General features: G+C 39.1%; 1 protein-coding gene across 1 annotated transcript; it reads right to left on the bottom strand.

The window, feature by feature from the left end:
- Positions 1 to 870: 870 nt before the first annotated feature.
- SMC6 (Structural maintenance of chromosomes 6) lies at positions 871 to 24518 on the bottom strand. The gene is made up of 20 exons (XM_073081267.1): positions 24216 to 24518; positions 23814 to 24122; positions 23404 to 23559; positions 22462 to 22703; positions 21979 to 22220; positions 20014 to 20211; positions 19580 to 19773; positions 19292 to 19441; positions 18388 to 18518; positions 16996 to 17188; positions 16579 to 16744; positions 15426 to 15645; positions 14676 to 14846; positions 14013 to 14200; positions 11321 to 11486; positions 10422 to 10537; positions 10284 to 10308; positions 9853 to 10029; positions 1935 to 2071; positions 871 to 1031 (listed from the first exon to the last, which is right to left on the bottom strand). Exons 2-20 carry the CDS (start codon positions 24022 to 24024, stop codon positions 1010 to 1012), a joined length of 3105 nt encoding a protein of 1034 aa, XP_072937368.1. The 5' UTR covers positions 24025 to 24122; positions 24216 to 24518; the 3' UTR covers positions 871 to 1009.
- Positions 24519 to 24699: the final 181 nt, after the last annotated feature.

A 24699-nucleotide genomic window follows, 5' to 3' on the forward strand; every position in this document is an offset into this window, starting at 1 on the left:
AAAATAGTGTGAAAATTCGCCACTTCAAACTACCAGATTATTAATAGAGATAATATACAGTAGTTGAAATAAAAATATTGAATATAGCGTTAGGTCGTTTTGCCATTTCATAAAAGACTACATTATGGACCGTTTTGTGAAAAAGAAACCATTTTTTATTTTTTGTACATACGTTCATCTGACTCTTACACCGCGAAATAAGGTATGACACAAGAAACTAACAACTCGTCTAGATATTCAGGTATCACGACAGTAATGAAATAAATCAAGATGTCCAAAAATATATCTAGTATTATATACATTTCTATATGCATATATTGTCCTACTTTGCTGTACATGTATATTGAAGAATGTTGTTATATTAAAAGGATATTAAATTAATATAATTTAAAATAAACAATAAATAAGAAGCTAGAATGTGGCTGTCTGTTAAAGCAAGGGACATGTTGTCTTATTACCTTCACAACTGTAGCCGGGTGTCGCTTACTTCCTTACTTTTTAGAATTAAGTCGGAACGATTACGCTTATCTCCTAAGGCGAACACTTCGCCTTATAAATAAGACTTAGATTTTTTGTTACTTTATATAAAAATAATTTAACCCTATTCATAGTTAATAAAGTGCTCTAGTATAAGTTATTTTTATATCAATTTATTTGAAACTAATATAAAAACTAATTAGACGGTAGATATAATTTCAGCTGTATTCCAGTGTGTGAGGTGTGTGTGATCTCAAACTGTCAGAAGTAGGCCATAAATGTACCCGTTATGTCGTCCCTTGTGCAATAAATATGCATTGACTTTGGTCACATTATGTATACATGTGTACATTTGAATGTCATGGCGATAGTATTAAATAAATGGTGTTATAATGCATTTTTAAGTTATTTATTTATATAAACAATTGACACTATATCTCAAATGGTGCAAACGAAATCATTATTACGATTATACAAAAATAAAAAAAGAACATTTTGTAGTTGAAAAGCTTAGCTTACGCATTTATTTATTCTACTCACGCGGAGCTGACAATCTGCAACCAAAAAAATACATGTTATGCAAATTGTAATTGAAAAATATTGTTTCTCACTTGAAGATCTGTTTATGGATATTTGTAACAATACAAAGAAAGAGATGTCTTTTTATAACTAGATAAACCAAAAGAAGTTTAAACGTCTTTTGGTTTATCTTATAACATTGTAAGACAAACAAGCTTTTAATGGAAGGAAATCACCGTCGCCCGTGGAAGATTGCAATGCAAGAGGTACATTCAATCCACCGCCGGCTTTGGGAGAGAGCTCTTTTTGCATCTATTTTGAATGCCATTGCCATTGTTGTCAAAGCGCTCAGGAGAAATTTCATTCCACGTGTCGCTTATTTTGCCTATGAAATATTACACATACAGGTAGAGAAGTGAATTGCCATTAGTGTACAATGAACACCAGTCTACTGCCGCAATCGAATATACAATCCTGACCCAGGCCTGAAAACCCTGGTATATCCCCTAAAATTCTCAGAACTACTTTTACTTTATAACGCCTTCTATCAACCTCACAGCTCAAAACGGTTAATCCACCATTTACACGTCATGTAAAATTAAAGTAAATTCTGTGTCTTCAAATAATAACCTTTGAGTAGATCGATTGGAAGGAAATAAAGACTAAATGTTAAGTCAAAATACGAACTATGAATGTATTCAATGTACAAACAAACTTACATTCTTATGATATAAATTAATTCAGTGTATTGCAGCTACATATATAAGCAGTCATGGTTAGATTTTGCCAGTATCGGAATGAAGTACTGTTTATTCTTGTGAAATATGGTTATTTAATAAAAGGCGAAATGATGAGTGACTTATACGCGAATTGAGTTTTCACATCTTCTGTTACTGTATATTTTAGAAGTTAATATCTACAGTATAATTCATATTCACCTAAATATGCTGACGCGATCGTTTGCTGTGATTCCTAATAGGTCTTGCGGCGTGAAGAACACAAACTGGCGGTTGCTGGCCTTCATTTCCGCGAGCGTCAGCAGAAGATTTATCGCTTGCGAGCGCGACACCTTGTCCTAGAAACATTTAATGTACTAAATTATTGTCAGAAATTGACTGAATAACTTACACGAAATGCACATTTTTAAGGTTCCTTACCCAAAGGGTGAAAATGAAATCTTATTACTATAGGCTCTATTTATTGGACCGTAATAGATACACTTGGTTTTTTTTTCAGAATATGTATAACGGTGGCCGCTATAACAAAATAATAATAAAAATAAAAAGCTTGGAAATAAATCGGGGTCGTCAAACGAGAATTTCGGCGTTTTTCGCATTATTATTATTTATGTTTATTTGACGTCAAAAAGAATAATTAGCTTTATACACACGCTAACAGAAACACACACACGCACAAATTATTTTAATAATATGAAATGTTTTGCCTGCAGTACTACTAGTACTGTGGCGGTGATAGCCTAGTGGTTAAGGAACTCGGCCTCTTGATCGGGGGGTCCGAGGTTCAAATCCCGGGCACATCTGATTTTTGAAATTTATGTGTGTATTATAAATTAATTATCACTTGCTTAACCCTTTCACAGCCACAGTCGGCTATACCCGACAAATTGTTTTGGACGTTCAAACGCCAATGTCGGGTAGTGCCGACACAAACGTTATGCAAAAATAAAACTATTAATGAAATATTTTTCGCTATATTTTTATCACCTATACCTTGTCAACCAATGTTTATTTAGTATATTGGTTACACTTTTCCCATTCGTCATTTATATGAAATAAAAAATAAAACAAAGTAACGATCATCGCAAACTGATCACAAAGTCTATGCCGGTAGCGCCATTGCCGTGTTATGCCGACAGCTAGTGATGTAGAACATGCACGTAAGATATTTTTTAATATTTCATCGCTTCTATGATTTTTAGAAATAATTGCCAATTCATTAACAACTCTGAAAGATCTGACATATATTTAAATAAAAACAACAAACTTTTATTAGGAATAATTCATAAAATACAGACAGCAGCTAGATACATAAACATTATCGATAATGGCAAAATTGCTATCTTACCCCACACTAAATGCAATCGTGTTATCAGCACAGTGCAGTGCATTGCAAGCCGTCGTCGGTATTACACGACAAACCGTGACGTCAGATACGCGCTAGTGAAGTGACTCATTTGGTAAAAGAAAAAAATGAATAGTGATAGTGAAATGGACACTGATGAACTTTTAAAAATTTTACAAGGAACCGAAAATGAAACTGCGAACTTGGAGGAAATTGAAATAAATGAAGAAGACCTTCAGGTAAGTGTCAAATTCTAATAATCATGTACCAAGTATCAATTAAATTAGTAGTCCAGTCTTTGATAAAGATTCTTTAACTTTTAAGAATTACTAATTAACACTAATTATTATTTGTAAATGAAGTCTTCGTTAATATTCGTACGTATTTTCGGTTTCAACAAACTTGACTTATTTGGTTAACAATCTTAGTGCCCTTTTAACGTAATTTGTAATTTAACAACAACCCCGACACATATTGAAAAGTACCTATTGTAAAATAAGTCAGCATTTAATGCATTATAATGTCAGCATTTAACTTTCATCCTCTATCCTAAGAGTACCCTCACATTATCCTAGAACCATATAGAAGTATCCTAGAATCATCTCGGGTCTACGAGTAATAACTTTACCAAGTGACAATAAAGTTCGTTCACGAGTTTACGCGGTTTTATCGATCAGACAGGCAGACCGACAGACAGACAATAAATAAAAAAAAATGTTTTCGTTTTTTATCGATAACAAAGTCTAACCTCAATTAAAATTTTTCAAAATATATTCAATATACTGAAATTTTGCCATTTGAATTTTATTATAAGTACTTGCTTCTGCCCGCGGCTTCGCCCGCGTGGTATGTGTACGTGTACGTGATAGGCGTGTCTCTAGTAATTAAATGATCAATAAGTCTTAAATACATAGGTATTCTATCAGTTAGGTACTTTTGGATAAGAATAAATTAAACAGGTGTAAGTATTCTCAGTTCATTTATTTATTTGTCGGGACCGTGCCTACAAAGGATAGGCACGGTCCCGCCGTTCTGTTCTCATATTTAAATACTTCTGCTCAGCCCTTTTCCTCCTAGGCCAGTCAGAATCTGGCAAAGGAATATAAATTGGGCTTGACGGTGGTCGTGGTGACGGTGACGGCATAACTGGCACCATTTTTTTCCGCGATGTTTTCCTAAAATCAAAACACGTAATCAAATAGAGCCATGTAGGTTTGTAGGTTGCACTTATTACAATTTTTTTCTCTAATACTTCGTTCGAGTATCTACTATACATATTTTTAACTGATAACTTTATCCAAGGATAAGTGGAGTCGATTCGTTACCACGTAAAAAAACATAAATCACTAAGTACCTATCATATTATTATTTACTCTTGGCAGGTTCTGTGAAAAACCAAACATCTAATAATAATCAACGCAATGTCTGCACGTGCAATTGCCGTTTGCAGTTGTAAAAAGACCAAAGGTGCAAGCACGAAAATATAAGATAACGTAATTACGTGTAGGTACTAACGACCATAAAAGATAAAGCTTTGCGGCGGCATTTTGGCTTGGTTGAAAAGCTATATCAAAGAAGCCGCCGCAGGAATTATATTTTGTTTGTGTTACTTACGGTTTAGGTATTTTTTTTGTTTTCCATAAATCCATTATATTTAATACAGCCCAGTACGCTGCCGCCAAGCCCAACGCAATATTAACTAGTTTGCTGAAATTAAATAATTACGTACTTGATTAGTAGGTACATTATGTTAAAAGGGGCATTTGTATTTTGAATAGGTGCTAAAGTAATTATATTGCTTAGTTGTTATGTACTTACCTCATAATTAAATAATTAAAAAGTTTCATAAGAGCCACAACTAATTTGTATCTAATTTTTAAACCTAACAGTACTACGAGACGCAGGGGTACCAACTCTGGTAGAGAGCAAAACTATAGATTAAAAATTAAATGTCAAAACTATCAAAAATAGGGGGAATTCCCCCTTATCTATCTATATTAATAATTTCGTCAAGGGGTACGGTAGACTCGATTAAAACCTTACCTGAAATATTATACATAAAAAAATAAAAATTTCGAGTCGACAACATATATCCGCAAAATTCGAATTGTCGAATATTTTGTTAAATTCTAATAGTGCAGACAAATCGCAGTCGCCATATTGATGACATTCTATCGAAAGGCATAGGTGCGTTCAGAATTTTGTATGTTAGTCTTTATTTTGTTAATGTATGTTACTTTGTTTTGAAGATTGATTTTAAATAAAATTATTTATTTAAAAACTTTTGCAATTTTAATTTATTGTAATTATTACACGCAATGCACGATGCTGTACGAATTAAATGCCTTGCCTCATTTTTCTTGAGAACCGATAACTTCAGAAATATGTATCTAACTACATTTTGTAAAAGATTGTGTATTATATGTGTCACATTTCACCCGAGCGAAGCTGGGTTTCCATCTAGTTTATAAAAATTACGATAAGATTTACAATTTACGAAGAATTGGCTACTTGACACTTTTTGGGAAACTGTTTTAATGAATTCATATACGTATTATATATGCCTTTCATTGATCATTTTTCGAAAAAAGGGCTATTTATTAATAAAAAACATATTTTTATTACGGTAAACGGAACGTTACGCCAAAACAGGCGGTCAAGTGTCATTTCGTAGCGTGACGTCAACACATTGAAAATATAGAAATAAACTTCGACGCTACACATACTTCAGTCTTGTTTGGTTTCGATGTAGTGACGTCACATGACATTTGAGGCAGCACTGTCGCCGTTTTGGGATTTAAAATCCACAGATAAAAAATCGAAAATTTCTTTTTAAAAATTAAAATACTTAGAACGTATTAAAAAATAAACAAAATACTGCATAATTTATGTTTACTTATAAGCTATCATATCTAACATATTTCATATTTTATTGTTATTAGTGTCAAGTACCCAATTACGATAAAAACAATATAGATTTCCGATATTAAGATTTCAATTTTAAATTTAGATATATCATTATTGTTCCCACAGAATAGAACATTCAGATAGAAAACAGATAGAAATTTAAATTTAAATTAACGTTTTATACGCCTGTTATAGCTTAAATAATAATATGTTTTGTCTTCTTTTAGCTTGCCAAAATTTTTCATTGACAAGAACGAGTCTTGTCAATGAAAAATTTTGTAGGTAAATAAGGCTTACAAAGCTTTTTTAATTTTTAAGAATAAGGGGAGTAATATTTAAAACATAACCTGTAAATACCCTGAAATAAACAAAAAAATAAATTATAAAACTGACAAGGTAGAGTTGCCCACTAAAATCGGTATATTGATACCCAAAAAACGTATTTAAAAGTACATCTAACATGGCCCATTTTTCTAATAATTTATATTTATTATATTTGCAGTCATCGGAAGATACAGACAATGAAGATGTTTCCGGAACGACTCAAACTATAGTCAACGAAGTAGTGGATTCTACTTGGTCTTCAACTAGTTTTGAACCCAGAGTCGAGCCCTTTGATGACTTCTCGGCGGGAATAAATATGGATACAGATTTAAAAGAAAATTCAAAAGAGGTGGACTACTTTCTGTATTTTATGGACTCCGATTTGGTAAATCTTATTGTTCAGGAGACAAACAGATTTCACAACTTTTTCGTCCTTAACACGGACTTAAGGGTCTATTCCAGACTGAAGAGATGGTACGACGTGACTGTGCCGGAATTATATATATTTTTTGCAATCACCATGCTGATGACGAGGAACAAACATCTTCGAATAGAAGAACACTGGTCGACTGATCCGTTGTTGGTCGCTCCAATATTTGGCAATTTGATGTCCAGAAATAGATATTGTACCATATTAGGAATGATGCATTTTTCAAACCCGAACGTATCTTTGACGCATTCGTGCCTCAATAAAATAGAACCCGTTTTAAATCATGCCAAGGAGAAGTACAAAGGTCTGATGACACCGTACAAAAATTTATGTATAGACGAGAGCATAGTGCCGTTTAAGGGTCGGCTCAGTATCAAACAATACTTACCCAATAAAAGGAACCGATTTGGAATTAAGCTCTTCGTCCTTTGTGACGTTAAAACTGGCATCATAGTCGATTTTATCGTTTACTGTGGGGCGAACACAGATATAACAGACCCTGCGAACTTAGGAGTTGGCGGAGCAGTGGTGACTACTCTCCTGAGAGATTTTGTAGGCTCAAAGAGACATTTATACATAGACAACTGGTACACCAGCCCAAAATTATTAGAATATTTATATTCTAATAAAATATATGCCTGTGGGACAGTAAAACCAAATAGGTCTGGAATGCCACCATTAAAACAAAAATTAGCACGAGGGGAAGTTGTTTCCAAGTCCCGTGAACCTTTAATGGCATTAAAGTGGAAAGACAAAAAAGATATTTTTATACTAAGTACAATTCACAAATCTAACATGGCACCGTCCCTAAAAGAAAATAGAAATACTGGTTTACCAGTCATGAAACCTATGGCTGTTTTAGATTATTGCCAGAATATGGGTACTGTTGACACAGCCGACATGATGTTGAGTTCCTTGCAGTGCATAAGAAAAACAGTCAAATGGTATAAAAAGTTGTTTTTTCACGTGGTCGATATGCACTTATTGAATGCTTTTTATTGCTATAGGCATTCACAAAATAAACCAAAAGCATCTTTTGCTAATTTTCAGTTGTGCCTCGTGCGTCAGCTCATAGAAAAATTTAATAACGAGCAAATGCTCAATAGGCCCTCAAGCACCATACGCAGCAAAATTGGCAATCCTTTGAGGAAACTTCCCGGTAATGCGGCCGAGCATTTGCCTAACTTAAACGCCAAATATCAGCGGTGCAAACTGTGCGCACAGACAAAAAAACGGAAAGAAACACGGTATTCATGTGCAATATGTAACGTTAATTTGTGTGCAGCGCCGTGTTTCCAAGATTACCACAAATAAATTTATTAAATGTTTAATTTATGCTGTGATTATTCAATTATTGATCTGTGATTTTAATTGTTAGACATAAAGATTTGATTTTATCGTGTTTTTTAATGGTAGGTACATTATTTTAAAGACTGAAAAAACAAATGCATATTTTTTATTACATTTTTTTATTTAACAAAGCCGGTTTTTTATTTCGTATAGCACTGCCCTTTTAAGCGTACTTACCTAAATATAATATACCCAATAGAAAAATAAAATAAGGTATATAAATTACGCTGTTTTTGAGTACTTTTACCAAATAAGTGCTTGTTTTTTTTAAATATACATATCCTACACTACCAACAGTAAGTAAGTAAGTATATGGTATATAGGTAGGAACTATTCTAATAGTTCATTAAATTTTAAGTGCTTACAAAAATGTTTTAATATCTTAAGTATAAGGAATAATTTCAATAATTCAATAAATAAATAAATATCGATAAAATACGCAATTTACTTTTCGCAGCACTAATATTAGGTGACCGCTCAAGGCCAGCCGGCGTGACACAATAGCTTTTCTATTGTTTATCGTTTTCTTGGCGCTGACGAGTGGTTTCGGAACGCCAATGTCGGCTTATCCCGACAACGCGTGACGTCATAAGGGAACTAGAGATGCGCCACTTCTATAAAATTTTCAATCGAGTATGAACTCTGGTAGGTAATATTTGGGTCAAATTTTTAGGCTATTTGAATTAAAATTATGTCAATTCGACAATTTTTTGTGACAATGTAAGTTATTTTAAAATAAAACAAGCGAATCTGAAAGATAAAGTTATCAATCTTATATTTATATTTACATCGTATGGTTATGGTCACATCCCTATTTTTGCAGAGTATTGTTTACAATAAATCTTTGTGGCATATTTGTTTGTTTTGTACTGTGGCTGTGAAAAGGTTAAACGGTTAAGGAAAACATCGCCAGGAAACCTGCATACCTCAGAAAACTTAAAAAAAAAAGCTTTTCAAAGGTATGTGAAGTCTACCAATTCGCACTTGGGCAGCGCGGTGGACTATGGGCTAATTCTTGTCGTTCGGAGAGGAGACCCATGCCCAACAGTGGGACAGTAATGGGTTGATGATGATGATGACTACTAGTACTTTTCGTCAATTACTGTGAAAAAGGATAATAATAATAATTTTTCACGAAGTAGATATTATTATTTATCAATTAAATTAAATTTTGAAAGTAGAACCTAGTGTAGTTCGACTCCGGCGGCACCACGCAACACCTATTTCTGCCTCAACAACAGTGTTAAGCGCTGCTGTGTTCTGGATAGAAGCGTGGGGTAAGGGTAGTTTGCCGAGGCGTTCCAATTTAGTTCTCAGGGGAAACGGCGCATCTGTGGCCGACCTCAGGTAGGAATATCTAATCCTATTTGGGGTTGATTAAATATGTCCATGGGCGGCAGTAGCCTCTTAGCTGCTAAGTCTTAGCAGGTGGACTGCATGCTCGTCTGCTACTCTTATATTATAAAAAATATATTCAACGTCATTTCGTTAGTGTTACACACGGGTCCTTCTCCCAGCATGAGAAAGTCCTTAGTGTATCACGCTAGTCAAATGCGGATAGGTAGATTTCACAAATCGAATTATTAAATGTATATTTCTTTATTCGTATTCCTCAACCCTCAACGCGAGCAATTATTATTTTCTGATACACATACCGCGAGAAAATGACACGGGTAGAATATTTCGGAAGAGGAAGAAAATTCGATCGACCGGGACCGGCAACCTTCACGTCTTTCGAAACGAGGGTCTCATTCGGCACTCACCAGGAAGACATCGAACTCGTCGAGGAAGAAAAAAGGCACCTCGATGCACTCCCACAGCGCCATGAAGAAGGCGATGGTGGCGAAGGACTGCTCGCCGCCGGACATGTTGACGCCCGCCTGCTTCAGGCTGACGGTGCCCAGCGCCAGGTCCACGCGCAGCACGCCGCGCGTCTCGCGCTGCAACACACGGAACCCACTCTACTCTCGTCTAAAATATACCATCCTACGATGTTTTCTTCACCTACATTATTTCTCCTGGCCCGAGCGATCCAGCTATCTCGATATTATTTCATAAAGGTGGAAAATGATTGAAGTTATCTATATTCCACGAACATCTAATATTGCATAAAAAATGAATGACAGAACAATCTATAAAAAAGATAAAAAGGACCCCCGCTATAGAATTCACTCTATTCGAAATAACGTTTTACGCATCCAATGATGATGTAGCATGCGCTTCGCACATGAGCAAGAGTTTAAGCAAACAACTGCCCGACATGCTCAATATATTACAAGTGACTTAATTTAATAGATTAATTTATAAATAACAGTTACAAAATAACAATTACCGAAGCCTCCCCCCCCGCAACATTTGGATACTCGTAAAGGATGTCTCTACTTCGCGCACAATGTCTGTCTGCATTTTTAAACACCTTTTCAAGTGTGATTTTGCCGTATTGTCAATCTGCAATCGAAAGACGTAGTTAGTAGATCGAGAAATAATACAAATAATCAGACAATAGGCTATTTGACTGAATTTTGATTTTTCTTTATACCATTCCTTGTGACATAATAAACACACCATATTAATATTTCCGGAAAATATGCAGTATTTTCAATAAAAAGTAAGGTTAAAAGTTAAAATTCTAAGACGCGCGCTTAAAACGCTGTCATTGTAATGGCGGAAGCCATATGATTCGAGTGACGTCACACGCGTATAGACGACAAGTGTACTACCCATCACGTGGCCATCAGTAACCAATCACAGAGCGTTCCTGTCGTACAGAAAAATTCAAAAAATGATTGTATTTTCGCTGCGATAACGACCACGATTTGTAGCATATTTTCGATAGTGTCAAATAGCCTATTGTGTAGTGAAATATTGCAACTACGAAATGTTGGTCAGGCAGGCTCTCCTGCAAAATTTGACATTTTGAACATACTATATTTGTTCCTCGGGGCCTTCCCGAAATATCTCGGTCAAACCGGAGGTTCGCAACGCGTCGCACAGAGTGGAGGAGTTCAAGGGTTCCATTGGCACGTCGCAATACGCTAGTGGCATTTTTAAAAAGATTGCGGAAATAAATAGCAACGCGACCACTCGTTTCGATGCGACACTCGCTCCCGCGGCACTGCGGAGACCGCTCAGGGGCCTCGTCGATGCGCATGCTCGCGCGAGGGTACCGTTTCGAACGCTCCGTAGGGAGTTTCCATCCTGTTCCATATTTCCTGCGACATGAGCGCTCACCTCTTGGATGAGCCTGTCGACCTTGGCGAGGGCGCGCCGCGCGGCGCGGTGGCGGCGCTGCGCGTCGCGCAGGCGCTCGGTGACGTGCTCGCGCGAGTGCAGCACGCCGCGCCGCCGCTGCTCGCTGCACACGCCTTGCAGCTGCTCCAGCACCTCCTGGCTCGACCTGACGCACCGTAACGCTCTCCCGTTAAACTTATATATCAAATTCTCGTGTCACAGTGTTAGTTACCGTCCTCCTCCGAAACGGCTTTACCGTTTTTACCAAATTTCATATGGATATTCAGTAAGTCTGAGAATCGGCTACTATCTATTTTTCATACCCCTAAGTGATAAGGGTTGTTCACCTTTAACATTTTTTTATTTATATGGAAACGTTTGCCGAGTCAGCTAGTATTTTTTATTTTAAAGGTTCTGTACCCAAAGGGTACAAATGGAACTCTATTACAAAGACTTCGCTGTCTGTCAGTCTGGCTGTCTGTACGTCTGGCCGTCTGGCCGTCTAGCCGTCTGTCATCGGGCTGTATCTCCGGAACCGTAATAGAATTTTTGAAGGTGGTGGAACCCTTTTATGGTTGATCCTTGAAAAGTTTTCAAAATTTTAAATCCATAGTTCAAGTGGATAAAAATCGAGTTCAAATTCCATTACATACATACAGGTCAAGCTGTAAAAAGCGCGTAAAAAAGATAAAAAAATTTCGACGTTTTTCGCGTTATCTATTGAACCTGATAGATAGACAGTTCAAATTTTCACAATGCATTTACTGCAATGGCCCTCGGTGGGTCGACTTGCACGTCCGTTTTGTTAGCTCTTACGTGGCTAGTGTCTATATTTCCCTACCTGTATTATGCTATGGAAGCTTATGGAGTGACATGAGCTTTGAAGTAAACATGATATATGAAGATATTGTTTAAATTGGTGTATATACATACATATTTGTATATGGAATATATAACAAATATTGTTTTCAAATCGATCAGACCAAATCGTTCGATTATAAACTGTTCTCATAAAGGAGAAACGTTTAAGAAGCGGTTAAAGAGAGGCAGTACTCATACCATGAGTTTTCAAAACATCTCACAATTTTACGTTATGTTTATTCAATCCATTATTCAGTTCCGTATGCTTCAGTAGACTGAGTAAACCATAGATATATTATCCTACTGACGTAGGGTAGATTGGCAATATGAAACGTCAAGCGAGACTAAAAACTGATTGTTTATGTGTGTGTGAAATGCCAAAGTGTGCATCGCTAGTGTTACTGCTAATAATGTATCGATATCGATTAAATAAAGATATCAATAACAAATTTGTTTATTAGTTTGTTCAGTTAGTGACTTAAAGAGGATACAATCGCTAAAGACAAGAAATTATACTGGTGAAGACCGCCAATAAATAAAATAAAGAAAAACATCAATGCGCGCAGATATGTAGCTATGAAACAAATTGTAGTAGTTGCTTGCTACCTGTATAATAAATTGATGCAGTTTATGGAGTTTTCATATCTTTTCACAGGTGTAAGGGGCTTAAAAAAAAACTATGAACGTTACTCATAAGGTTATTGAACTTTTTGTTCAATCATAATAAAATATAGCCAATAGTACTCCTGAATAGTGTAACTTTCTGACTGTTAAATAATTTTCATGATCGGTTCAGTATTTCCGAAAATTAGCCCTTACAAATAAACAAACAAAATTACAAACTTTAGTTTTTTATAATGTTAGTATAGATTGGCTTATGATATAACTTAAATAAAAATAAGTTTAAAAAGACGCTATCAAAATTTACATAGATAAAATCACCCAAAAAATATAAATCCCACAATAATAAAAGGTGAGGTCGGATAAGATTTTATATAAGTTGCACGCAACCTATTTAAACTATATACTTTAGAATTAGAAATATCGATATTTTTTTATTGATATTGTCAATAAGCAACACCAAAAATTTGACAAGAAATAGCAACTATTCACGTATTTGTTAATTTTTTTATTTGTATTTCTGTGCATTTCTAGTGTTTATGTGATAAAATTCGAAGATTTTTCCTATCTTTTGGTATATAACACTTTCGTGATAAGTGTAAAATATTGCATTTAAACAGCTAAACAATTAATGTAGTACTTACATGTGAAATGAGTATTTTTGTGGGTTTCCTTTCTTGGATGTGTTAAATCCAGGTACAGCACACGTAACCGTGGCCAAACACTTTTACTAAGCACTGTTTTAACTGTTTTTGATTAGAAATCTTTAAAAATAAGCGAGATTTATTTTTACGATAACAAACGTCAGGCTGATACAGGCTGATAGCCTATACGTGAATGGTCTCGCCTGTCTATCTCGCTCTAACACACGCGTATACTATGCTCTGACTCTTTCGGATTGCCAATCTATTAGTATAATATATCTATGGAGTAAACGTAACAATAAGTAAGTGCTCAAGCGACGATTAACTTTTTGTTTCTCTCTCATGTTCGCAAAGAAGTGAGACAAAACATAAAGTGCCATTTTGTCAATTTAGACATTTAATGTTACGTCACGGACACTATAGTTCTGATACAATCCGCTAGGTGCGCTGATCGGAAATCATATGCGCAAATACGTAAACAAGTACCAAAACGGTCATACTTGTTAAAACGTAAAAATTCATGGTAAAGATACGGTTCACAAAATGGAACCCAAGTCGGAGCGTACCGTGTGGTGGGGATGCGCGGGCAGAGCTGCTCGGTGTCGCGGGCGCGCGCGGCCACGGCGGCGGCGCGCTCGTCCCGCTGCGCCCGCGCGCGCGCCACGTCGGGCCGCAGCGCCGCCAGCCGCCGCGCCAGCGCGCCGCGCGCCGCCGCCGCGCGCTCGCGCCGCAGCTGCTCCTGCTGCGCCAGCTCCTGCCGACACGCACCGAACATTCGTTGCTGATACTCTCGTTTTAGATAAATCTGGAAGGTCCTCGTGACTTTATCCCTATAGTTCCGGAACCAGAATAGGGCTACGGTATCCCTTGCCTGTCGTGTGGCCGCATGCCGTTATACACGCCGGAGGATGTGGCGAGCTTGTGCTCACCTGGGAGGAACCCGATGGGACAGCGAGCTTAGAGGACTCCAGTTCGCTGGAGATCCTGGAGCTCTCAACGCGACGCCGAAGATGGCCACCGGGAGGGATTTTAGTGCGGTAATAATCCCACATAACCCCGTGTCACTCCCACGGTATAGGGTACCTTTTGAAGGTTTCCCCCTCGTAAACAAAAAAAAAAAGGTCCTCGTGAATTTAGAAACGGTCGATCTAAACCGAGATTAAGCAATGATTTAATCTCGGAACACACGCCATTCTAAAGTAAGCTTGAATAAAAGTAATTTATCTCACCGAGAAGGTCTTACAAGTCTGTTTGACTTTACGCAGGCTCTCTTCGAGCGCGGCCACGTCCCGGTCGAGCTCGTCCCGCTGCCGCTCGCACTCCTGCCGGGCCTCCTCGCTCCCGTCGAGCTTCTCCTTTAGTTGCTTTACCGTCTGCTCCGATATTTTTAACTCCTCCTCCTATGAAAATATTGCATTAAATATTTGCATTATCTGTAAAGATGTGGTTAACCTTGTCTTGTTCTCGAACGTTTGGGACAAATGAGAAATGATATGCAAACATACAAATAAAATGAACAGCATGAATTTGGCTACTAAATGTAAGTGTAACAACTTATTTTCTTAGTTATATTATCGTATAACAATACTACATAGGTCGTGTCGTATTTCGACACATGTGTGTCGTGTTTCACTTTGTACCACCCATTTTATATATTTTTATGTACCATTTTACTTTACTACATATTACATTCGTATAAAATGTTCAATGGGTAACTTGCTAGTTCCACGTACGTAATTTCGATGCTGCCAATAGATAACATTTTTATGTATGATTTGTTTTCTAACAACTCAGGAAGCGTATTATATTAAGTTTTCTGAAATACTGAACACTCGACAGTGCAGACGTGGAACACGCGGCGTCCTCGCCGCTGACAGAGCACGGATCGACCGGACGTAGGTCGCCACTACACGCGCGGGCACAAGGCACATCCGCGCCGGGCGTTCGGTATTTCACGGAACAGTCAGCGGAGAGCTTACGAGAGCTTGCTCGGTGGGCGCCTGGTGCGCGGCGAGGGCGTCGCGCGCGGCGGCCAGCTCGGCGTCGGCCGCGCGCGCCGCCTCGCGCAGCGCGCGCTGCGAGCGCTCCTCGTCGCGCAGCCGCGCCTCGGCCGCGCGCACCGCCCGCGCGCCCGCCTCCAGCCGCGTGCGCGCCGCCGCCGCCGCCTCGCGCGCCGCCTCCTCGTCGTCCTGCAACGCCCTGCGAGACGCGAGTTCCGCTCCGTTAGCTCGTTCGTCCACCGCACAGTCACCGAGCCGATACCGAGATTATTTTGGGGCCGATTTTAATATGTTTAATATGTGACGGCGATAGTTTGTCAACCGCGACCGATATCGGCGGTTTATTTTGTTCCAGCTGCCACGCGTGTGACGGCAGTGTATGGACAAGTTCCAAAATGTTTTATATTGCCGGCACATCGACCCGTCAAAATCTCGGTGCCGATGCTCGGCGGCCGGAATGACGGTGCTCGGGCGACGAGCGTGCGGTGGACAAGCTGCTATACGCTGTTTGTCCACCGACCACCGATACCGATCCGATACCGATTATTAATGACGGCGCCGAAGTACATACATTTACTATAGCAGCTTGAAAAAAATAAACCGCCGGTATCGGTCCCAGTGGACAAACTATCGCCGTCACGACATAATTACAATCGGCCCGAAATAATCTCGTTCTCGGTATCGGCTCGGTGACGGTGCAGTGGACAAACAGCCATAGTAAATATATGTACGCTACTTCGGCGCTGTCATTAATTATCTGTATCGGCTCGGTGACGGTTGGGGTGAACTAACAGAGTTACGATTCCACGTGAATCGCCGGTAAAAATGTTTGCAATGGGCGAATCGATTCGGACGAGTGGTCCGACGAAAAGTTTATCTTGTCGGTCGAGCTCGTTGCGAACTCTTATTATCAAAGTTGTATCATCCCGAGCCCGTGTCGATATCGACGGTGCAGTTGATGTTCAAATGAGAGGACTATTTTTCGCGATGGTCAAAATTTTTAGTCGACCATCCGATGACCGTTGATAATGTCAGTTTTAATTTTTTTATTATCAAAACCTACTAAACTAAAAAAAATAATATATTCTGTCTTATCCTATTTATATACAAAATAACAAGGATGGACGCTCACTTGATCTGTCCGGCGAGATCCTGGTGCAGGTAGCTGACGGGGCGGGCGCGGCTCCAGTAGGAGCGGTAGTTGGGCGCAGGGTAGTAGTCCACGCACTCCTGCGTCACAACGCGCTTCAGGCCGCGCGGCACACTCTCCTCTCTGCACGTCAGCTGCTTCGCCGTCTCTACCGTATGACAAGAATCACATACAATAAAAAGTAAAGCAGAATAACATTGCTTATGACATCGGCAACGTCATATAATTTTAGATTACAACTAGGTTTTATAAACAACGCGGACCAAATGACTTTATGACTACATGGCACGGTCATTGGAAGCGCGTATACCTCCATGACGTAGGACAGAAAATATATTTATATGACATATATTTAATTTAATTTGTCCAAATGGGCACAAAGGGTTGGGGTGCACCGACCCTCATCGGGCACGAGCAGGATGGTCTCGAGCGCGCAGTTGTCGATGAGGAAGTTGGCGACGACGGGGTCGGCGACGCGCAGCGCGTCCAGCGCGGTGACGCCGCCCGGCGCGCGCGCGCGCGACCGCGACACGTCGTGCGCCGCGCGCAGGAAGCGGCTCGTCGCCACGCCCGGCTTGTCCGACTGGAACACCTGCGAGCATCGATCACTATACATATCTCACCGCCTTGAAGGAAGACATTAAATGACTTAAACGGCTGACGATTCTTTCAGCCGTTTAACTGCTGTCATGGTGTAATTTACGCGGAACAATGCCGACATGCGCAGTTAAGAAACGAAATCGAAGAAAATGTGCGGAAAAATATCGTTCCATTCCTAATGATCTAAAAACTACATTTTTTCATATTTTTCAAACACGAAAATTGCAGTGATAGCCTAGTGGTTAAGAAACGCGGCCTCTTGATCGAGGGGTCCGTGGTTCAAATCCCAGGCACGCACCTCTGATTTTCAAATGTATGTGCGTATTAGAAATTAATTATCACTTGCTTAAACGGTGAAGGAAAACATCGTGAGGAAACCTGCATACCTGAGAGATTTATAAAAAATCTTAAAGGTATGTGAAGTCTACCAATACGCACTTGGCCAGCGCGGTGGACTATGGCCAAATCCTTCTCATTCTGAGAGAAGACCCGTCCCCATCAGTGGGACAGTAATGGGTTGATGATGATGATGATGATGATGAAACACAAAAATAGATGACAGTGACAATTTCAATTGTCAAAACTGGTTACATTTTCTTGTTAGGAATGAGTAATCTTTACTAATCTATGCCTGTAAGTTTGAACGTTCGACTCCGGCGGCACCTCCGCCACGCCTATATCTACCTCATAACAGCATTGTGAAGCGCTGCTGTGTTCTGGTTTGAAAGGTGTGATAAGGGAGACATACATATAGTCTTCGGGGGTAGCGGCGCATCTGTGTCCGACCTCGAGTAGGAATATCTAAACATATCTAGGGTTGATTATGGATGTCCATGGGCGGCAGTAACCACTTACCATCCGGTGGACTGCACACTCGTCTGTTACTCCTATATTATAAAAAAAATCCGATATCATCGTACGTGCTCAAACATGTCTTAATAGTAAATACTTAAATACCGTCGTTGTGGTTAAATGTGCTGTGATAACTTGTTTTAAAAACATTTCATAGGAAGCTACTCGAAGTTTTCTCAACATCTTGCATATATACAAGCTCCGAACTTAGACTATTCTCAACATGTTAGTTATGTTATGTTATGTTATATAATTAAAACTGTTATCCTGTATCCAATATAATAAAGAATAAGTTTTATTTGTATGTCTAATAGACATCAATAAATATATATTTTTTACCTCTCCGATGATTTCAAACAATCTCCTAGAGTCCTGGGCGTTGTTGACGCAGAAAGTGTTCATAAACTTGTGCCCGATAATGTGCTCAAGCGCACTGCCCCATATATTGTCTACCAAAGACAGGTATGACCCTAAATCGAAAAAATGTTACATTAGAATTTCACTGTTTGTTATTGCTCGAGGTGACCTACTACACGTGGCCCCATTGAGTCCCTTTCCCAGACATATATCGACGACCCCACCGAACAAACGTGCACAAGTAAAATTAGGAAAAAATAAAAATGTTTAAACTTGAATAACGCTCAAATAATAATAAATAAGTGTAAACAGGTGAATTAAAAAAAAATCACGTGTATGCGCTGAGTACAGCCGATTATCAGCTAAGAACATCAATATTGATATTTTTCACGACACTATATTCACCTTTAAAATTAGGTTTTTTTTATAATTATACCTGACGATAAGGCAGACGGGCTACCTGGTGGAAAGCAGTCACCGTCGCCTATAGACATTTGCAACACCAGAGTAGTCGCCTATGCATAGCTGGCTTTGTAAGAAAGCTCTTTTTGCACCCCTCTTGAAGAGCCCCATGTCATAGCGCGCAGGGAAATCCTCAGGAGGAAGTTCATTCAACATTTTGCACGTACGCGGCAAAAAATTACCATGCAAACCGGAAATTAACAACAACAATAATAGTATACAATGTTAGCATTCATATTTTATAATCAGAGGAGCCAACATGCCGGCAATACCCTTCCACCGACACTTTTTAACACTACAAATAGTCAAGGTCGAAACAAGCAGGCAAGTGGTTATATCACCTTTCAAAATATATCTAAACGCGTGCGTATGTATGTATCTAAAAGTGTGTGCAGATAAAAGTAAACGATCACCGGATACTCACCGACGGGCCCGCGGGGAGGCTCGCTGAATGAGTCGCGCGCGGCGGCCACTCGCTCGCACAGGCGCTCCATGCGCGGCCCGAACGCCGCGCGCGCGCCGCCGCCCGCGCGCTGCCGCGCCCGCAGCGCTACCAGCTGCCCACGCACTCGCTCTGCCCACACCCCACACCGTCAGGCGTTTCATCGTAAAATATCGACATGTACATAAAACATCGCCTAATTGTGCAAACGTATAAAAAATAAAAAAGAGTAAATGTTACGACGCGGAAAGCGGAGGCTAGGGTCCGTACCTAGTTCGGCGTTGCAGGTGTCCAGGTGCGCGGCGGCTTCGTCGAGGTGGTCCTTACCGCGCTCGAGGTCGGCGCGCGCCTGCTCGGCGGCGTGGTCCTGCGTGCGGCGGCGCGCGCCCGCCTCGGCCGCCGCGCGCTCCGCCGCCGCCGCGCGCTCCGCCGCCGCCGCTGCACCCGCGCCGCCCGCGCCGCTCCTGCGACCGCACGCCCACGCCACATTATGTTAAATTCGATTCACATTTACATCGCGTACTTTACGTATCTGCGAAGCCGCAACTTTGTACGTTTTAACTGTGATAAACTTATAATAAAAAAAAAACTATATTTTCTAAAAAAATTTAATAAACCGACCGACACCGGTTGCAAATTACTTAGCGACGTATTCTGATGTATTAATAGAATTAAAAAAAATTGTTAAAAAAGATAATCGTTACTTGATGTTCTGTATCTCGGTGCGCAGGGTGTCGCACTTGGTCCGCTCGGCGGCGAGGCGCGCGCGCAGGCGGTGCGCGGCCGCGGCGGCGTCGCGCGCGCTGTCGGCCGCCCCGCGCTGCGCCGCGCGCCGCTCCTCCAGCTGCGCCTCCAGCGCGCGCCGCTCCGCCGCCGCCCGCTCCAGCTCCGCGCGCCCCGACCTGAACGCGTCACCCGCTTACAGCTCGTCCGGAAGGAGCGACCATCGCGCGAATCCAAGTTACGGCTGTCATTTGCACTTTACCAGATTCACGACGTGGGCTCGATATGTGCGTATTGCGCAAGTTTAGATCCTACAGATGTCTTATTGCATCCAGTTTATGCACCGACTTCGAGTGAGTGCAGGACTGGCGCCGAAGTTGGTGATGGAAACGGAGCTTCAAAATTTTGATATGGGACTGTTTATATAATATTATTCCTTATCAAAATAAATTGTTCCAAAAAATCAAGCGTTTAATGTAGATAAAATTTGTTCTTTATAGCATGTAAATCGACTTATAGTTTAGAAGATCCTATGAGTATAACATTTTGCGGGATGAATATATGGGTTCTACCACCTTCAAAAAGCTGATAATTCACTACGAAAAAAATATAGACATTTAGTCTATTATACCCGTGCGAAGCGCGTTAATTACTAGCGCGTTAGTTACTAGTAAATTTATATTTCATAATACTTGCTACATAATATTCATAAATAATTATCTATAAAAATATAGTATTTTATTAATTTGTGTAGTACTATTCGATAAAAGAATGGGAATAGGAATAAAAATGACACTCAAATGAAATTTCTTATCTAAATGTAAGGTTTGCAAAAAAAAACTAAATAATTAACTTTAATTATTTCTACAATAAAAAAAAATATATACGTGAATATTCATAATTTCTTTTTTATTAACTATAATTATTACGAGTAACGTATTTTTATTACAACAACGCCCCATACCACAGCATTGAAGCATCGAAACCCCTAAACAAGGCTATAAAAAAAGAAGAAATGCAGTCATGGCTCCGAGAAAAAAATATACTATGTGAAGAATATTTTACAAAAGCAGAATTATATGAAATTATAAAAAAGTATAAACCACCAAAAGACTATGTTATTGATAATATTTTTAACTCTCATGGTTTTGAAGTTTTGAGGCTGCCACCCTACAATTGCGATCTAAATCCAATAGAGTATATCTGGCATTTGGTTAAACGTTGGTGGCAGAGAAAAATGTTCAACAATTATAAAGCCAAATTGAGAAACTGATTCTAGAGGCAATCCAGTTAATTACCAAAACCGATTGGCAGAAAGTAATTAATCATGTTAAACAAATAGAAGAAGAATACTGGCAAAGGGAGATGTTTGAAGACCATGATAAGAACTTCAGCTTAATTATAAATACATGTTAGGCAAAAACATATTAAATATTCTTAATCACCACCAACGCACATATCATCAGCAGCACTTGTCATCAGCAGCACTGATGACGATGATGATGACTTTTTTGAAAATGACAAAATGAGTAGAGTTGAAGAGTTGAATTCTGATTCAAAGTAGGAACTTGTATTTTTTTAAATAAATACTTTTTTAAATTGAATTACTTTTTTGCTAACTGTACCTAAACAATTCGAAACAGCGGCTATGACGTCACAAAATAGCCGAAAGTCATTCGTATTATTAATTTGAATACGAGTATTTGAGTTCGCGTAGTAATTTGGATACGAAAGCTACGGCCACACCAGGCTAGCAAAAAGTATGAAGGAAGCAACACACATACACATATCAATTTTTGGGAATGCGTTTAACCACATTGTGTATCTTTGACATCCTATATTTATAGTCCAAATATCAGTGTCGGGATTGATACGACATCTGATTCTTTTTTAAAATGACCTCTCCGGCGCTAAAAATATGTATAACTTAAGTAATAGCAACTAACTCGAAGGCGTCCGTGTCGCCGTCGGGCAGCGCGTCGCGCTCGCGCTCCAGCTTGTCGTACTCGTCCTGGTAGCGCTGCACCAGCTGCTCCGCCTCCGAAACCGCCGTTTCCAGCTCTGTCACCTTGCTCCAATAATATTCGTTTTCCAGCTGCTTCTCCAGCTCCTGGAGCTCCGACTGCGACTTCATCCGGTCATATATGGCTTTCCACTCATTGTATTGTTCCTCATATACCTTGGAAGCCTGCAATGCATACCCGATTTGTTGCCTGAAGATTTGTTGAAATTATTTTTTTATCATGAGCGAATCTCATAGTGTGGCATCATTGTCCTGATATTACCTGATAATTTATATTTTATCCACAGTCATGATTAAATCGCTAAAATGTAAGAATTAAATAAATTTGAAAGTTATGACTTACTGCAAATATATCATAAATCAACATAAATACATATAGGTAATCTATAAATTATGTGATACATACATCATTTTTTATTTTCCAAATACTCTTTGCTCTGTTACATAATTCTAAGGTCTTTTTGTAATTATTTTCAGTGTCATCAAAATTAGTGGCTTTCCTAAAAAATTTATACAAGACCACCTTATCTTGGTTTAGGAAAGTCTTTGCTTGTTCTTGGGTCAGCACAGATATCGGATTATCAATTTGGATATTGTGATGAGCCACTATTTCACGTACATCTTTAAATTTCGTTGATATCACTTGCCCTGTAATAAATAATATAATTAATTTACAGGTTTACAACCATCCAATCCATCCATCCATCATAATTATTGATTGATTACAGTGGTGTAGCGATGATTCTAGCAGCCTGTGCCAAAAAATATATACTATTATATGCAAAACAAATAAAAGGCTTTTATTTTATCAGCTAATCATTTTAATTTACAAATTAGCTATTTTTTTTTATACCAGTTATTTAGAATTGTTGCTCATAAATAACACATTTTTAAATAAACCATGCCAGGAATCCTTTTTTTGTCTGACGGTAATTACCGACTGCAGCCCATGGACACCTGCAATCAACCCCAGATAGAAACAGATTACTACCTGAGTTCAGCCATGGAAGCAGCGTTTAACACTGCCATTATTAGGTAGAAATAGGTGTGGTAGTGGTGACGCCGGAGTCGAATTGCAAAGGGTTCTACAACTTTCAATCCTACCTAAAATGCTTTGCTAAAATATATGCTTAAAATATAAGCTTTTGTAATGCTGAATATGTATTTTGACCTGAATAAATATAATTATGTAACATTCTCAAAACAACAAATCACCAGCACTTAACAGTTTATAGAGCAAGCAAAGGAACCACAGTGGCAGCCCCATAAATTACAAAAGTCCCTGCCAGCTGTAATGTGAACAATATACTTTTTCGAAAAGTACAATTAGCCTTAATGAAGTATTTACCTGTGTGTGACTTCACTTTATATGAAGAGCTAGTGATGGAGAAGTTGTGCACGACAGTGATGGAATCTCCAAAGACTCCATGTTTATATGCGGCAGGACTACTATTTTTTATCTTAATTTCCACTGAAGCAGATGTTGCACCTCTCTTAATAATATCTTAAATAAAATTACATTATTAAAAATTACAAAGGGACGTGTTTGGTATGGAGTCATGACTGAGATCAGCCAGTTATGAAACATTTTTAAGCAGGCTTAGAGTTCTTTAATCCATGGATAAAATCTTATTTCTCGAAGATGTGTACAAATATAATTTTTAATCACTTTTTTAGTTTAGAAAATGCATGAAGAAGTGTTTGAATATTTTAATATTTTATACACATTCTTCAAAAATAGCCCAACAAAGTACTCACCACTTAACTTTTTTCCTCTATCGGTGATAGCGGCCGTACCTCCAAACCCTACCACAAGGGCAGTAATGAGTGCACTCTTGCCGCTGCCGTTTAAACCCACAACAAAGCTCACTTTCTTATCAAATTGTATCTCATAGCGATCATGACAGAATATGTTCACTGCCACTATACTAAGGATAGCTCCATCAATATCATCAGCTTCTCCTGCCATAATTATGAGATATTTCTATCCCTCATAAGTAATTTATAAATTTCTTATCAGTATTCTTATTGATTACTTTATACGGATACCAATAAACTTTTATTAATCTGTAAATAAAGAAAATGATTTGAACTAAAAACTTGCATTATTAATTACAAATAATCTTATATATAAAATTCTCATGTCACAATGTTAGTTACCATACTCCTCCGAGTCAGAGAATCTGCTACTATCTAGTTTTCATACCCCTAAGTGATAAGGGTACCCCTAAGTGATAACTCCGCCATTGCCGGTCCCAAGCCCGGATGCAAAAGGAGGAGGGTTGGTCAGGGAGAGACTATACCCGTCCGTAAAACCGTCAACGCCGATTATCGGGCGGCGGCAAGTAACCCGACAACTTCGCTCACACCTATCGCGCGAAGCGGCTACAGGAGCCGAGAGGAGTTAAATGACGTCTAAAAGTCTGAAAGTGGAAGGACACGGGAACCCACCACTTGAACATTTCCCAAGAAAACCCCCCACACAATGGATGTACAACTGAAAGATAGCGATTTGTCATGCGACCCGACTAACGCTCGGCGCTATCCAGTATCCGGGCTGGCTAGTGTGAAATGGACTACCGAAGCTCCCCATGAGGTGATTCGCCAGGCCTCAGAAGGGAGAAATGTCTCTGGCGAACAAACC

The sequence above is a fragment of the Epargyreus clarus genome, unplaced genomic scaffold, assembly GCF_041222505.1.
Source record: "Epargyreus clarus isolate Ecla_fem2 unplaced genomic scaffold, WU_Ecla_fem_2.2 ptg000003l, whole genome shotgun sequence".
NCBI lineage: Eukaryota > Metazoa > Arthropoda > Insecta > Lepidoptera > Hesperiidae > Epargyreus > Epargyreus clarus.